The 16,684-nt window shown below is 57.3% G+C and overlaps 3 protein-coding genes across 3 annotated transcripts in view; 1 reads left to right on the forward strand and 2 right to left on the reverse strand.

Moving 5' to 3' along the window:
* The first annotated feature begins 681 nt into the window (after positions 1-681).
* Positions 682-14,761, forward strand: FAM83E (family with sequence similarity 83 member E). The gene is made up of 5 exons (XM_055370099.2): positions 682-2,413; positions 4,461-4,628; positions 5,303-5,427; positions 11,402-11,819; positions 13,883-14,761. Exons 1-5 carry the CDS (start codon positions 1,949-1,951, stop codon positions 14,141-14,143), a joined length of 1,437 nt encoding a protein of 478 aa, XP_055226074.1. The 5' UTR covers positions 682-1,948; the 3' UTR covers positions 14,144-14,761.
* On the reverse strand, positions 7,588-9,047 carry SPACA4 (sperm acrosome associated 4). Its single transcript, XM_055370105.2, has one exon. It carries the CDS (start codon positions 8,328-8,330, stop codon positions 7,947-7,949), a length of 384 nt encoding a protein of 127 aa, XP_055226080.1. The 5' UTR covers positions 8,331-9,047; the 3' UTR covers positions 7,588-7,946.
* Positions 14,762-15,841: 1,080 nt separating the features above from the next.
* Positions 15,842-16,684, reverse strand: part of SULT2B1 (sulfotransferase family 2B member 1) — a 48,327-nt gene continuing 47,484 nt past the window's right edge. The window contains exon 7 of the mRNA XM_055370101.2: positions 15,842-16,124. Coding sequence (XP_055226076.1) covers positions 15,862-16,124 — 263 coding nt within the window. The 3' untranslated portion in view covers positions 15,842-15,861. The remainder of the gene's footprint in view (positions 16,125-16,684) is intronic.

The raw sequence follows: 16,684 nt of genomic DNA on the forward strand, positions 1-16,684 counted from the left end.
ATGCATTTGGTTTGGGGACAGGGACGTCATGCCAGTGAAGACCAGCCCTCCTCCTGCCCCCACTGCCCCCAGTGAAGACCAGCCCTCTTCCTGCCCCCACCGCCCCGGAAGCTCCCTGCCTCCTTCCTAACAGCCAGGTAGCAGGTGTTCCCACACCGGCTTCCTTGGGTCAGCCACGCCTGCCCCTCTTAAAGGATCCTGTGCCCCTCCCTGGTGCTGGGATGGCGGGTGGGGTGTGGACCGGGAAGTGCAGGGTGCAGGCTGGCAGGGCTGTGGGGAGGGAGAGACTGCCTGGGAACATGTGAGGCAATCTCAACTCCCCCCCACCCGCCCCGGGACCGGGAAGCCTGAGTCTAAGGGGCGTTCACCCCCTGGGAGAGCACAGGTAAAGAAAGCATGTGAGCCGCACCCCCGGACCTCCTCCAGGGGCCTGTGGGGGCCCTCCTGTGTTTACAGAAGGGGCCGGGCTCCCTGGATTCCAGGTCGAGGCCTGTTGAGAGGCCAGAAGCCGGGAAGCACCGCAGAAGTAGAAGCCAGGGAGCCACAGCCTGTGTCCTCGGAAAAAGCAGGCACTGGAAGGGAGGCCATTGAGCCCGGCACTAGCCAGTGTGGGTGAGCCCTGGCGATGGGGGGGATGGGTGGGGGTGGGGTGGGGAGGCTGGCCTGCCTTGACTCCTTCCTTCTCTTTGCAGCTCCCTGCTGTGGTCTGGAGGAAGCAGCAGCCTGGGTTGGTGGGATTGGAATGAAGGGCTTCTGGTTTGCAGGGATCAAGGGTCCAGGGTCCCCGAGGTTGGGTCAGGAGCCTCAAGGGGATAACTGAGGCTTGGGAGGGAGACAGGGCGAGATAGAGACTGGCCCCTGTCCGGGAAGAAGCGTCCGGGCAGCTGGCAGGAGATAGCATTTAGGCAGAAACCAGGCTTGGGGCAGCTTGGGTAGGGCTCCCCGCAGATCAGAGGACGGCCTGGAACAGGTCCCAGGGCCAGGCCCCAGGCAGGGGCAGCCAGCCTGAGGAGGGTGGCTGGTTAGGTGGCACTCACACCTAGGTGGGCTGCGAAGATCATAGACGTGTCCCATAGTAATGGAGACCCCTGTAGCGCATGTCACCCTCCACTGCAGCAGCCGGAAGGAGTGTGAGGGTCCAGGGAGCAGGGTCCCCCATTGACAGGGTAGGGAAGGGTTTGCCAAGCCTTCGGCCTTTAAGGCTGAGCGAGCAGGCCCAGTGGAGAGGCATCCTGGCTGGTCTGCGGGTGAGAGCTGGTGAGCAGGAGAAACTCGTGGGGGCTGTCAGATTTGGCCAGAGACACATGCTCCAACAGGCAGATACTGCAACTGTCAGTCGGAAGCCATTGGCGTTTGCCAGACAGCAGAAGGAGAGGGTCAGTTCGTCGTGCTCTTGGCCGGGGGCAGGCAGGCAGCCTGTCGTGCCTTTATTTAAGGACCTTTGGGTGATTGGAGACAGGCAGACAGCTTGCCGCCTGGAAATGATCAAGTGGTCAGCCTGACCAAATTCAGGACAGCTGAAGGGTCTGACTGGGCACTGTGTGACTGGTGGGTTGGAGGCTGTCATGTGGCTGAGCAGAGATGGCCAGCTGATGGGTCACACAGTTGGGGATGGTGTCAGGAGGTCAACCTGACCAGCAGAGACGGCTGGCAGGAAGGTCACGGAAGGCCAGCCAGGCATGGTGCCACTGGATGCAGGCAGGTGGCGGATCTGAGTGGCCTGACACATTGGATGGTCGCTTATTTGGGCAGCGTGATTGTCAGAACAGTGTGGCAGGGGCTGCTGCAGGGAGCCATTTGGACATCTGCAGGGCCCCCCTGGAGGCCTCGGATGGCCACATAGGGTCTGCCTATCAGGAGAACCCCCAGATGGTCACAGTCCCCAGAGACAGCCAGACCCCCGGGGACCCAGCCTCTCACAGTCAGTCCTCCCACCCGAGTGACCCCGATGGCGGCCTCCCAGCTGGCGGCGCTGGAGGGAGTGGATTCCGGTCCCAGGGTGCCCGGGGCCAGCCCCGGCTTCCTGTATTCCGAGGGCCAGCGGCTGGCACTGGAGGCTCTGTTGAGCAAGGGCGCGGAGGCGTTCCAGGCCTGTGTGCAGCGTGAGGAGCTGTGGCCCTTCCTCAGTGCGGATGAGGTCCAGGGCTTGGCAGCGGCAGCTGAAGACTGGACAGTGGCCAAGCAGGAGCCCAGCGGGATGGCAGAGGGAGCCACCACCGCCGATGTGGACGCGGGCAGCCTGAGCTACTGGCCTGGGCAGTCGGAACAGCCGGCGCCCATCCTGCGGTTGGGCTGGCCAGTGGACTCTGCGTGGAAAGGCATCACCCGGGCGCAGCTGTACACCCAGCCTCCTGGAGAGGGTCAGCCGCCCCTCAAGGAACTGGTGCGGCTGGAGATCCAGGCTGCCCACAAGGTGGGTGTCGCGGGGGCCCTGTGTCCATTCCCCAGACTGGGACGGGGACCCAGGCATTCTCTCCCTTGTCCTCCTGGGAGTTGCAAGCCCACACCCCTACCCTAAAGGACCTATACCCCTGGGACCCAGGAGTGCACACCTTCCAGCCCCGGGACTCAGGTGCCTACAACCCCAGACCTCATCCTTACTCTCAGAAAGGGGGGCCCGGCCGGGCGTGGTGGCTCACGCCGGTAATTCCAGCACTTTGGGAGGCCGAGGTGGATGGATCACGAGGTCAGGAGTTTGAGACCAGCCTGGCCAACATAGTGAAACCCCGTCTGTACTAAAAATACAAAAATTAGCCCGGCATGGTGTGGGCGCCTGTAGTCCCAGCTACTCGGGAGGCTGAGGAAGCAGAATTGCTTGAACCCGGGAGGCGGAGGTTGCAATGAGCCAAGATCAAGCCACTGCGCTCCAGCCTGGGCGACAGAGCGAGACTGCATCTCAAAAAAAAAAAAAAAGAAATGGGGGCCCCTACCCTCCCCCAAGACCTGGATGCCCTTAGGTATCGATGCCCCTTGAACCTAATTATGACACCCCCAGTCTCAGTCATTCCCCCATCCCCTCATCACCAAGCCAGGGGTTTCCACTCTCCCTCCAAGGAAGGCCCAGATGTCCACACTGCAGCCCTTGGAAAGCCTGCTGTGTACTTCACAGCCTTAGCGTCCGCCAGCTCCCACGTGAAGGGTTTCTCAGGGGCTAATGTGCATCACCGTCCCGGAACCCTGTACCGCCAGAGGGACTATTGTGCCCACAGAGGCACGGGGGCGGTTAAATCTCTTCCCTGTAAGTGGCCGAGTGGGGATTTGAACCCAGGCTGTCTGGCTACTGAGTCAGGGTTTCCACTGCTTTATGCTGCCTGCAAGATCCAGGCCTTCAGCACCTCCGTGTCCCCCAAGTTCGCCACAGTGGCCTAGCAGGTCAGCCGTCCTGCACCCAGCACCCAGAAAATTCCGCAGGACCCAGAAATGCAGTTGCCCACAGTACCCTACGGGACATCCACCACTGATCCTAGAGCCAAACTGCCGTGGACATTTGGGTACCGCAGTGTTGCAGCTCAGGGGACGCTGTTCTGTGTTATAAACGTGATTTGTAGGCCAGCCACGGTGGCTCACGGCCTGTAATCCCAGCACTTTGGGAGGCCAAGGCTGGGGGATCACCTGAGGTCAGGGATTCAAGACCACCCTGGCCAAGATGGTGAAATCCCGTCTCTACTAAAAATACAAAAATTAGCTGGGCGTGGTGGTGGGTGCCTGTAATCCCAGCTACTCTGGAGGCTGAGGCAGGAGAACTGCTTGAGTCCCGGAGGCCGAAGTTGCAGTGAGCTGATATTGCGCCACTGCACTCCAGCCTGGGCAACAGAGCAAGCCTTCGTCTTTAAAAAAAGAAGAAAAAAAAAGCCGGGCATGGTGGCTCACTCCTGTACTCCTAGCACTTTGGGAGGCTGAGGCAGGTGGATCACGAGGTCAGGAGATCGAGACCATCCTGGCTAACACGGTGAAAGCCCATCTCTACTAAAAATACAAAAAATTAGCCGGGCATGGTGGTGGGCGCCTGTAGTCCCAGCTACTTGGGAGGCTGAGGCAGGAGAATTGCTTGAACCTGGGAGGTGGAGTTTGCAGTGAGCTGAGATTGCGCCCCTGCGCTGCAGCCTGGGAGACAGAGCGAGACTCTGTCTCAAAACAACAACAACAACAACAACAACAAAAACACAAAAAAACAAGCAAACGTGATTTATGATGACAGTTTTCCAGCATTTAGGGGCCGGGAATCTTGAGGAGGGGCTGGGGATCTCATGGAGGGGCAGCGTTTTGCTCATTCACACGTAGGTGCTGTTTGAGCAGCAGTGTATGTCTGGGGGTCTCCCTTTTAGCCCCCCTGAACGTTAAACTCCCAGCCCCCAGAGCACTTTACTCCCAGATTCCAGATGTCAGGTTTCCCACACCCTCTGAGTGTCCCCTGAGCCAGCTTCTGTTCACACGTCCACCTCCCCTCTCCCCATGCCCAGCTGGTGGCCGTGGTCATGGACGTCTTCACTGACCCAGACCTGCTTTTGGACTTGGTGGATGCTGCCACGCGCCGCTGGGTACCTGTCTACCTGCTCCTGGACCGCCAGCAGTTGCCTGCCTTCCTGGAACTGGCCCAGCAGCTGGGGGTGAACCCCTGGAACACGGAGGTAGGGGCCGGGCCAGGGGGTCCTGTGAGTCCCCATTCCCCTGGCATGGGGGCAGTTGGGGCAGACCCTTCCATGGAGCTCCGGGTCATTGAGATGGATGCTAGCAGGGATGGTCCCCTGGGATCTGATGCCCACAGCACTGGGGAGGTGGGGGTGGGCATTCCCAAGGAATCTTGAGTCACTGAGTTTGGGTATCCCCAAGAAACACCTGAGGGTTGATATCAGTGGCTCTGAGGAAGCTGAGACAGATACTTCTTTTTTTTTTTTTTTTTTTTGAGATGGAGTGTTGCTTTGTCGCCCAGGCTGGAGTGCAGTGGCGTGATCTCGGCTCACTGCAACCTCCACCTCCCGGGTTCAAACGATTCTCCTGCCTTAGACTCCCCAGTAGCTGGGATTACAGGCATGTGTCACCATGCCTGGCTAACTTTTGTATTTTTAGTAGAGACGGGGTTTCACCATGTTTGGCCAGGCTGGTCTCGAACTCCTGACCTCAGGTGATCCACCCGCCTCGGCCTCCCAGAGTGCTGGGATTACAAGTGTGAGCCACCACGCCTGGCCTTGGACAGATACTTCTATGGAGTCATGGGTCCCCCAGTTAGAACCAGTCTGGAGGGAGCCTGAATCCATGCAGTGGGCCTCCGCAAGGGTGTGCCCTCCACTCCCCACACCAACAGAACGTGGATGTCCGTGTCGTGCGGGGCTGCAGCTTCCAGAGCCGCTGGCGACGGCAGGTGAGCGGCACCGTGCGGGAGAAGTTTGTGCTGCTGGACGGCGAGAGGGTCATCTCAGGATCCTACAGGTGTAGCCCCCGCCCCGCCCCCCACCTCCTGGCGTCCTATACCCCACTTTCCCTCAGTGTGCTCAGAGAACAGCTGGCATCCCCTTGCCCAGGCCTCTCTTTTCTCATCTGTGTAATGGGGGCAAAACACTCTTCCCTGGGGAGGAGGTGGGTGCCGGGGCCGGACCTGGTGCTGGCCTGTTTAGTGGTCTTGGGTAAGTCTGCTTCTCTTTGACCTGGTGTTTTCTCATCTGGAAAACTGGGCAAACAGTTTGGCGGTGGGGTTTGTTCAAAATCAGGAGCACCTGGATTGGGATCTAAGCTCTGCCTCGGGTAAATAACTCCACCTCTCTGAGCATCTAAGAAAATGCCAGGGCATGGTGGCTCACACCTGTAATCCCAGCACTTTGAGAGGCTGAGGCGGGCAGATTGGCTGAGGTCAGGAGTTCAAGACCAGTCTGGCCAACATGGTGAAACCCTGTATTCCCAGCTACTTGGGAGGTTGAGGCAGGAGAATTGCTTGAACCCAGGGGAGAGGTTGCAGTGAGCCGAGATCGTGCTGTCGCACTCCAGCCTGGGAGACGGAGCAAGACTCCATCTCAAAAAAGCAAAAAAAAAAAAAAAAAAAAAAAAAAGAAACTGCAAATAATAACAGCACCTACCTCACAGGGTCACAGCACAGCTGGGGAGGAGAGGGGTGTGGCCTCTGGGACCAGACGGCCTGGATTCAAATTCTAGCTCTCTCAGTTCCTCGTTGTGTGACTTCAGGCAACTTACTTCACCTCTCTGTGCCTCAGTTTCCCCCTCTATGTCACGGGCTGATAGGGTTAGAGCCTCTAGAACCAGGTCCCTCAACAGGGGTGGCACCCACGCTCCGGCTGGCTAAGTCTTTGTTGCAGGAGCTGTTGGGTGCACTGTGGGAGGCTCCTCGGCATCTTCAGCCTCCACCCAGCAGAGGTCAGTAGCATCACACGCCCCATACCCCCGACTTTCCCTGCCAATTAGAGATCCGAAAACCTCTCCAGACAGCGCAGATGCCCACTGGGGAGCACAGGTGCCCAGCTGAGAACACTGCTCAGGAACAGTGGCTTTCAACCCTGTGCATGCACCAGAATCCCTGGGAGCGCTTGTTAAAACACAGCTTTTGGGCTGGGCGTGGTGGCTCACACCTGTAATCCCAGCACTTTGGGAGGCCGAGGCAGGTGAATCACCCAAGGTCAGGAGTTTCAGACCAGCCTGATTAACATGGTGAAACCCTGTCTCTACTAAAAATACAAAAAATCAGCCGGGCCTGGTGGAATGCATCTCTAGTCCCAGCTACTCGGGAGGTTGAGGCAGGAGAATCGCTAGAACCTGGGAGGTGGAGGTTGCAGTGAGCCAAGATCGCGCCACTGCACTAAAGCCTGGGTGACCGAGTGAGACTCTGTCTCAAAAAAAAAAAAAAAAAAAAAAAAAAAGGAAAAGAAAAAGAAAACAGAAAAAGGCCAGGCGTGGTGGTTCATGTCTGTAGTCCCAGCACTTTGGGAGGCTGAGGCAGGAGGATCGCTTGAGCCCAGGACTTCAAGACCAGCCTGGGCAACATAGCAGGACCCCATCTCTACAAAAATTAAAAAAAATAAAAATTAGACATGATGGAGCATGCTTGTAGTCCCAGCTACTCAGGAGGCTGAGGTGGGAGGATTGCTTGAGCCCAGGAGGTAGAGGCTGCAATGAGCCAAGATTGCACCACTGCACTCCAGCCTGGGCAGCAGAGCAAAACCCTGTTTCAAAAAGAAAAAGAGAGAACAATACACAGCTTTTGGACCCCACTGCCATTCATCGTGCCTGGAACAGGACCTGAGAATCTGCATTTTCAGGAAGTTCCTACTTGCTGCTGCTGCTGTTTCTGGTCCAGGGACCACACTTTGAGAACGACTAGAGTTGAGACCAGGATGTTTGAAATGTTTGAAAGAGTGTTTACCTTCCCAGCTTGGTGTGAGGATTCAGTGGCACGTAACATAAGACAGGCTTGGCCAGGTGCCGTGGCTCATACCTGTAATCCCAGCACTTTGGGAGGCTGAGGTGGGAGGATCACTTGAGCCCAAGAATCTGAGACCACCCTGGGCAACATAGCTGGACCTTATCTCTACAAAAAGAAAAAAAAGAAAAAGGAAAAGAAAAAGAAAAGAAAACAAAGAATGCTCCATGAACATCAGCTGTCATTTATTATGATATATATATTTTTTACCATATTTGGTGGACTCTAAAGTGCTACCAATGGAGAGAAGCATCCTGATTGAAATGTGAGAAGCTCTGCGTCTTAGAACCAGCGGAATAGAGTAATATAATCAAACCCACAGGCCATGCTCCCCTGCCGCTCAGTCAGGCCTGGGGATGCTTCCCCGAGCACCGGGCTCCTGGTGGACAGCCTTAGAAGGGATGAAGCCAGGGCCGCAAGAGGTTGTCCAGGGCCTCTCTGGCCATTTAGTGGGGGAAGGACATGGGGACATGGGGAGTGGCGGATCTGGGAGAACAGTCCCAGGCCCTGTCCTCCCTGTTGGTCACAGCAAACGTGGAGGAAGCAGCATACCCAGCCCCAGTGCCAGGCTGGTGGTAGCCCCCACTGTCTGGCTGCTCGAGGAGCCCGGGGCTCTGTTACACAGGCGGCCGGTGCAGCAGTTGGTGGTGAGGCTGTAGGTGACGCCCCTGTAGCTGACGGGTTCCTCAAGGCCACAGCTAGTGGCTCGCAGGCAGCCTTTGTTGATGACCGGACCAGTGCCCGGGGCGACCCCGTGGCCTGTGAAGCAGTCCTCGTCATCGCCACAGTGCATGTAGGTGCCGGGACACTGCATGGAGTCGGTGAGCTCACAGAAGACGCAGTCCTTGACGCCCGTCGTGCCTGGGGGCAGAGCCATCACCAGAAGCAGCAGCCAGCACAGGACCATGGCGGCCTGGCGGCGTTGACGCTGCCCCAGCCAGGCCGTGGGCTTCCCAGACCTCCCGGAACCGCTGAATGAAGGACCTCTGAGGACTCCTCTTGCCCACGGGACTTTGGCCCTGGTCCTGGCCTCCCAGGGTCAGCGCCTGGAGTGTCCTCTGTTCCCAACGCCCTGCGTCCCTCTAAGTCCTGGGGATGGAGGTGAGCGGGTGGCTGCTGCCCAACAAGAGTCTGTGAATGGAATGAGTGATCTCACAGATCCCTCAGGATTCCCACTGGCCACTCTGGGGATGAGGTCATAGGTGAGAGGAGTGGGTGTCACAATCCAAGGGGTGGTCTGCCCCACCGACCTGCCAGGGTGCAAGAGGGCTCTGCCACCCCTGCCAAGGTGAAGATGCCCTGAACCCAGAGGACGCTGGCCACAAGCTTGTCCACATTCTCTGTGCTGTACACCCGCCAAAGGCTTGACTTCAGCCTCACACCTCCCATAGTGACCCCATATTCCAGATGGATAAACTGAGGCTGGCGAAAGGAAAGTGATGTATCCAGGGTCCCCGAGCCAGGATGAGAGCCAGGTTCATTGAATTCCAAAGAGGCTGGGAAATAAGAGGGTGTATTAACTGAGCACTTGCTGTGTGCCAGGATTCATGCTCAGTGCTTGCTTGCTTTTATTTTTTTGAGACAGAGTCTCACTCTGTCACCCAGGCTGGAGTGCAGTGGCGTGATCTCAGCTCACTGCAGCTTCTGCTTCCCAGCTTCAAGCGATTCTCGTAACTCAGCCTCCCAAGTGGCTGGGACTACAGGCGCATGCAATCACATCTGGCTAATTTTTGTATTTTTAGTAGAGACAGGGTTTCACCATGTAGGCCAGGCTGGTCGCGAACTCTTGAGCTCAAGTGATCTGCCCGCCTCGACCTCCCAAAGTGCTGGGATTACAGACGTGAGCCACCACACCACGCCTGGCGCTTGGTGCTTTCAATAACAACTACTGTGATGACAGGAAGTGTTAGGGCACCGGCCCCCACAGCTCACAGGCTCTCAGGGCCAGCTACGTGCAGGGGGCTTGATTCAAATTCAGTCATTTGAATCTTCCTATGATGTATTTATTTCTTAATTTTATTTTTTATTTTAAAAAATTGGCCGGGCGCAGTGGCTCATGCCTATAATCCCAGCACTTTGGGAGGCCGAGGCGGGTGGATCACCTGAGCTCAGGAGTTCAAGACCAGCATGGCCAACGTGGTGAAACCCCATCTCTACTAAAAATACAAAAATTAGCTGGGCATGGTGGTGTGCACCTGTAATCCCAGCTACTTGGGAGGCTGAGGCAGGGAGAATTGCTTGAACCTGGGAGGTGGAGGTTGCAGTGAGCCAATATTGTGACACTGCACTTGAGCCTAGGCAATAGAGCAAGACTCCATATCAAAAAAAAAAAAAAATAGGATCTTGCTCTGTTGCCCAGACTGGAGTGCAGTGGCGCGATCTTGGCTCACTGCAGCCTCAACTTCCCAGGCTCAAGTGATTCTCTTCCCTGAGCCTCCAGAGTAGCTGGGACTATAGGCGTGCACCACCATGCCCGGCTAATTTTGTAAAATTTTTTATAGAGATGGGGTCTTGCTACGTTGCCCAGGCTGGTCTCAAACTCCTAGCCTCAAGTGATCCTCCTGCCTCGGCCTCCCAAAGTGCTGGGATTACAGGCATGAGCCACTGCACACGGCCTTCCTAGGTTTTTGCTCCAGATTGCAGATGAGCACTGCAGGGAGCAGCAACGTGGAGAGCTTGGTGCACAGCCAGGGCTGACTAAATGGCAGTCATTCTAGGAAGCAGCTGGGTCTTAAAACAATCCCTGTTAGTGTCTGGAAGTGAATTCCGTCTCTTTCCAAAGGGGAAAACTGAGGCACTGAGGTGTTCCTAAGTGGGGACCAGGTAGAGCCTGGGTTTAAACTCCAGTCTGATTCCAGATAAGTTTTTTTTTTTTTTTTTTTTGAGTCAGAGTCTCACTCTGTCGCCCAGGTTGGAATGCAGTGGTGTGATTTCAGCTCACTGCAACCTCCACCTCCCGGGTTCAAGCAATTCTCCTGCCTCAGCCTCCTGAGTAGCTGGACTTACAGGCATGTGCCACCATACCCAGCTAATTTCTGTATTTTTAGTAGAGATGGGGTTTCACCATGTTGGTCAGGCTGATCTCAAACTCCTGACCTCATGATCTGCCCGCCTCAGCCTCCCAAAGTGCTGGGATTACAGGCGTGAGCCACCGCATCTGGCTTTTTTTTGGGGGGGGGGGAGGGGGACAGGGTCTTGCTTTGCTGCCCAGGCTGGAATGCAGTGGTATTATCACGGCTCACTGCAGCCTCAATTTCCCAGGCTCAGCCGGGCACGGTGGCTCACACCTGTAATCCCAGCACTTTGGGAGGCCGAGGCGGGTGGATCACCTGAGGTCAGGGGTTCGAGACCAGCCTGGCCAATGTGGTGAAACCCCATCTCTACTAAAAATACAAAAAATTAGCCAGGCATGGCGGCAGGTGCCTGTAATCCCAACTACTCAGGAGGCTGAGGCAGGAGAATTGCTTGAAGCCAGGAGGCAGAGGTTGCAGTGAGCCGAGATCATGCCACTACACTCCAGCCTGGGCAACAAGAGCGAAACTCCGTCTCAAAAAAAAAAAAAAAAATCCCAGGCTCAAGGGATCCTCCCACCTCAGTCTCCCAAGTGGCTGGGAGTACAGGTGTGCGCCACCACACCTGGCTAGTTTTTTAAATTTTTTTGTAGAGATAGGGTCTCACCATGTTGCCCAGGCTGGTCTCAAACTCCTGGGCTCAAGCAGCCCTCCTGCCTCAGCCTCCCAAAGCGTGAGTCACCACACCTGGCCCTGATTATATAAGTGTCTTAACTTGGGCTGTCTTCACTCCACCCCTCCAGAGTAGGTACTTCAGTTGTGCCCATTCTACAGACGGGGAAGCTGAGGCTGGAGAGGTCAGGACTCGCCTGAGGTCCTACGGTCTCCCCTGGGACCTGGCTGAGGATGGGGGCCGGGCTGGGCCCTCAGGGTTGGAGACTCTGACCCCCTACTCCCCGACCCCCAGCTTCACGTGGAGTGACGCACGCCTGCACCGAGGCCTGGTGACCCTGCTGACTGGTGAAATTGTTGACGCCTTCAGCCTTGAGTTCCGGACGCTGTACGCGGCCTCCTGTCCGCTCCCACCTGCGCCCCCCCAGAAACCCTCGGTCATAGGTGGCCTGCAGCGGGGCCGCAGCCCGCACCGCGTGTCCCGCCGCCGCTCCGTGGCCCCCGCGTCGCCTCCGCCGCCTGACGGCCCGCTGGCCCACCGCCTGGCCGCCTGCCGCGTCTCCCCTGCTACCCCGGGGCCGGCACTCAGTGACATTCTAAGGAGTGTGCAGCGTGCCCGGACCCCCAGCGGCCCCCCGGCCCGGCCCAGCCGCTCCATGTGGGACCTAAGCCGCCTGTCCCAGCTGTCTGGCTCCAGCGATGGGGACAACGAGGTGAGACCTTGTAGCTGGTGCCAGAAGATGGAGCCCAGGAAGGGGAAGGCGTTTGCCCAGGGTGGTGCAAGCCAGGCTCCAGGGGCCCTGCTCCCAGCCACAGAGCAGGAGGCGTTTCCTGAGGGCCTGCACCCCTAAATTCATAATGGCATCGTTTGTTCATTTCCTACACGCCTGCTGCATTTTGGGCAGGTGGGCGCTGGGTGGCATGGGGCAGAGACAGGAGAGCCCTGGGTGCAAATCCTGGCATGACAGACTAGGTGGGGGGAAGCCGAGGACTTGAATTCTCTGAACCTCGGTATCCTCATCTAGGAAGGAGCAGAGCAAGGGCGCTCATTCTGAGTTTGGTTGTGGGAGGAATCCACGTGGCTAAATGAAATAGAGTAGTAATGACAACAACAATACATTCCTGAAACAGGGAGATCAAGACCAGCCTGGCCAGCATAGTGAAACCCTATCTCTACTAAAAATACAAAAAAATTAGCTGGGTGTGTTGGTGCACACCTGTAGTCCCAGCTACTCCGGAGGCTTAGGCAGGAGAATCGTTTGAGGCAGGGAGGCGGCGGTTGCAGTGAGCTGAGATCGTTCCACTGCACTCTAGCCTGGGTGACAGAGCGAGACTGTCTCAAAATAATAATAATAATAATAAACAATAAATAAATACATTCCTGAAGTGGAATTTATTTATTTTGTGACATCCTCATCCCAGGCCAAAGAAGGCTATATATATAATTTTTTTTTTTTTTTTTTGAGATAGGGTCTTGCTCTGCAATGTCTTGGGAATCAGGAATCATCTCCCTCCGTCCCAGGCAAGGAAGGCTCCTAGCTGGAGAGGAGACGGGGGATGGGCAGGGGCAAGGTCCTCACCTTCACCTGGTCCTAAGCACCCTCACCCAGCATCCCCTCCCTTGGCAAATATTTGATCCCGGCTGGCAGATGCCGGCGCTTCCGGTTCCTCCCCAGCTGCAGAGGTGGGGACCCAGCTCCTTGTCCCTCTGTAGGTTAGGGGGTCCCAGGTTTGCCCTCTCACTTCCCCCCTTCCCTCTCAGGCTCCCCACACCGTCCTCCTTACCTGCCTGCCTCCTCTGCATCCCTCTCCTTTCTGTCCCTCCTCCTCCTGCTGCCTTCCTGCTTCTTCCTCACCTCATCCTTCCCCTTTCACCCCCTCTGTCTCCTCTCTCTCCTTCCTGGCTCCCCTTCTCCCTCCTCTCCTTCTTTCTCCTTCCTTACCTTCTCCCTTACCCCTTCCTCTTCTTTTACCTCCTCCACCCTTTTTTTTTTTTTTTTTTTGAGACAGGGTCTCGCTCTGTCTCCCAGGCTGGAGTACAGTGGCGTGATCTCGGCTCACTGCAGCCTCAACCTCCTGGGCTCAAGTGATCCTCCCACCTCAGCCTTCCAAGTAGCTAGGATTACAGACCCATGCCACCACGCCTGGCTAATTTTTGTATTTTTTGGAGAGATGAGGTCTCACTGTGTTGCCTAGGTTGGTCTCGAACTCCTGAGCTCAAGCAATCCTCCCACCTCCCAAAGTGCTGGGATTACAGGTGTGAGCCACCGCGTCCGGCCTCCATCTCTCTCCTCCCTCTCTCCTCTCTTCCCTCCCTTCCCTCCTCCACCATCTCCTTCCACCTCCCTCAAATCCTCTATCACTTCCTTTTTTTTTTTTTTGAGACTGAGTCTTGTTCTGATGCCCAGGCTGGAGTGCAGTGGTGCTATCTCAGCTCACTGCAATCTCTCCCTTCTGGGTTCAAGCGATTCTCCTGCCTCAGCCTCCCAAGTAGCTAGGATTACAGGCGCCCACCACCACCTCAAGCTAATTTTTGTATTTTTAGTAGAGATAGGGTTTCACCATGTTGGCCAGGCTGGTCTTGAACTCCTGACCTCAGGTGATCCACCCACCTCGGCCTCCCAAAGTGCTGGGAGTACAGGCGTGAGCCACCGTGCCTGGCCGTCTGTCACTTTCACTGCTTCTCTCTTGCCTCACCTCCTGCCTTCCCTGGATCTGGGATGCCCCCAGGGCCCCACCCCAGCCTCCTCTCACCTCCCTCTCTTTCCCTCCACAGCTCAAGAAATCCTGGGGCTCCAAGGACACTCCAGCCAAGGCTCTGATGAGGCAGCGGGGCACTGGAGGAGGCCCCTGGGGGGAAGTGGACTCCCGACCCCCGTGGGGTGGTGCCCTGCCCCTGCCCCCCTCCCACCGTCTCCGCTATCTGTCCCCAGCCCAAAAGCGGTTCGGTGGGGATGCTACATTCAAACTTCAAGAGCCCAGAGGCGTCAGGCCGTCAGACTGGGCCCCCCGGGCAGGACTTGGGGGGCAACCCTGAACAGGAGCCCAAGCCAAATCTGCTGGCCCACCCAAGGAGCAGTGCCGGACAACTGTCGGCTCAGAGCCCCCTGCCTCAATGCCCTGCCTTGGACAAGGCTTCTGGCCTCAGCGTCTGTCAAGCAGAAGGGATGTTTGTCACTTGTTCTGCAACTTGGGCCAGGAGTGGTGGCTCATGCCTGTAATCCCTGCACTTTGGGAGGCTAAGGTGGGAGGGTTGCTTAAGGCCAGGAGTTGGAGACCAGCCTGGGCAACATAGTGAGACCCCATCTCTACAATTAAAAAAACAAATTAGTTGGGCGTGGTGGCGCACGCCTGTGGTCCCAGCTACGCAGGAGGCTGAGGTGGGAGGATCGCTCGAGCTCAGGAGGTGGAGGCAGCAGTGAGCCAAGATCATGCCCTTGCACTCCAGCCTGGGCAACACAGTGAGAGGCCATCTCTTTAAAAAAAAAAAAAAAGAAAGAAAGAAAAGAAAAAAGAAAAAGAAAGGCTGATCGAGGTGGCTCACTCCTGTAATCCCAGCACTTTGGGAGGCTGAGGCATGTGGATCACCTGAGGTCAGGAGTTCAAGACCAACCTGACCAACATGGTGAAACCCCATCTCTACTAAATACAAAAATTAGCCAGGTGTGGTGGCGGGCGCCTGTAATCCCAGCTACTTAGGAGGCTGAGACGGGAGAATCGCTTGAACCCGGGAGGCGAAGGTTGCAGTGAGCTGAGATCACGCCACTGCACTCCAGCCTGGGTGACAGAGCGAGATTTCGTCTCAAACAGAAAAAAAGGACTTGGGCAAGCCCATTGCCTGCACCAGACCTCAGTGTCACAACCCAGAAGATGGGCTGGCAGCGTCCCCAGGCAGCAGATCCTAAAGAAGACACACACAGCTCCCGAGGGTCAGGCCTTCCTGATGAGGGGCGCGGGTGAGGCCCCGAGCTAGAGCTGCTAGAGCTGTGGAGGGGAAGATGGGGAGTCGCTGCCAGGCACACTGTGTTCAGGAGCTGTGGGGAAACTGAGGCAAGGAGCTGAATACTGAGGGAGTGGAATGTGGTGCAGCCACAGGGGAACAGGGTGGGTGGTGGGACTTTCTGTGGGCGCTGAGAGGGCGGGTCTGCCGGAGCTCCCGTTTACCTCTGCTCGGAATAAAACCACTTCATGCCAAAAACGTGCGTTACTAAAGACTGGCTCTGAATGCAAGAGTCCACAACCCAGCCCCCTCCTCCCTCAGACCCAGGGGTCCAGGCCCCCAGCTCCTCCTCCCTCAGACTCGAGACTCCAGGCCCCCAGATACTAATCCCTCAGACCCGGGAGTCCAGGCCCCCAACCCCTCCTCCCTCAGACTGAGGGGTCCAGGCCTCCAGACCCTCCTCCCTCAGACCCGGGAGTGCAGCCTCCCAGCCCCTCCTTCCTCAAACCCAGGAGTCCAGACCCCCAGCCCTCTCCTCCCTCAGACCCAGCAGTCCAGACTCCCAGCCCCTCCTCCCTCAGACCCAGGAGTCCAGGGCCCCAGCCCCCTCCTCCCTCAGACTGGGGAGTCAGGCCCCCACCCCGGGAAGTGAGATGCCCAGCGCTGGGTTCCTGCAGCACCTTTGCCTCTGGGCGGGACTCTGAGTCGGGGACCCCGGCCTCTGGAAGCCTTGGTGTGGTGAGGATTCTCCACGCCCCGCTGCCTGCCCTGCCACAGCGCATCAAGGAACCTGGGCAGAAGCGATGTGTTTATTCTCAGGGTCGCGGGTGCGGGGGCTCAGAGGCCTGGCCGGGGCTGGGGCTGGGGCTGGAGTTGGGTCTGGGCTCGGGTCTGGGCTCACGCTCCAGGCTGGTGTTGGGCTCAGGCTCAGGGCTGGGCTCAGGGTCTGGGCTGCCGTCCTCCTCCGGGTCTTCATCCCAGGGGAAGGTCGGCATCCCCCGCATCTGCTTGCGGTAGACACGATCGAAGGCTTCGCTCTGGGCCACCGTGAAGTGGTTCTTCCAGTCGCCGCAGACCCCTGGAGAAGAGGGGGCACCAGGGGGTGAGGAGCCTCTGGGGAGCACTGCGCCCCTACCTCCAACATTCCAGCAACCTCTTTCCCCTTCCCGGCCTTTGGCGAGGTGTTCCCTTTGCCAGAAACACCGTCCTCCCTGCCCTCCACATTGCCCCCTTTGTGTCCTATGGTGGCAGAGTCTTGGTCTGTCACCTGGCGCTGTTCTCACCTCCGCCCTCACTGCCTCTGCTACTGCAGGATTCCTGCCAGTCCTCCCCTTTATCCCAGACCCTTTAAGTCTGCCCAGAACCTCTGTCTCCAACCCTGAATTCCTGCCCACCTTACAGCTTGTGTCACCTCCTCTGCGACCAGTCCCAAACCTCCCCTGCTAGAACAAGGCCTCCTGTCTCAATGCCCCCACAACGCTCCATGCTGCAGCCATTACTGCTTGGACATGGAAGGGACCCCCTTCTGCAGGCTCTGTGCTCAGGCCTTGCAACCAATTTGCTGATTGGCGCAGCAAGCGAGCCTCAGGAACCCTCCAAGCCTCAGTTTTCCATTTTTTTTCTTTTTGAGATGGAGTC

This window comes from Gorilla gorilla, chromosome 20 (genome assembly GCF_029281585.2).
Source record: "Gorilla gorilla gorilla isolate KB3781 chromosome 20, NHGRI_mGorGor1-v2.1_pri, whole genome shotgun sequence".
NCBI classification, from domain to species: domain Eukaryota; kingdom Metazoa; phylum Chordata; class Mammalia; order Primates; family Hominidae; genus Gorilla; species Gorilla gorilla.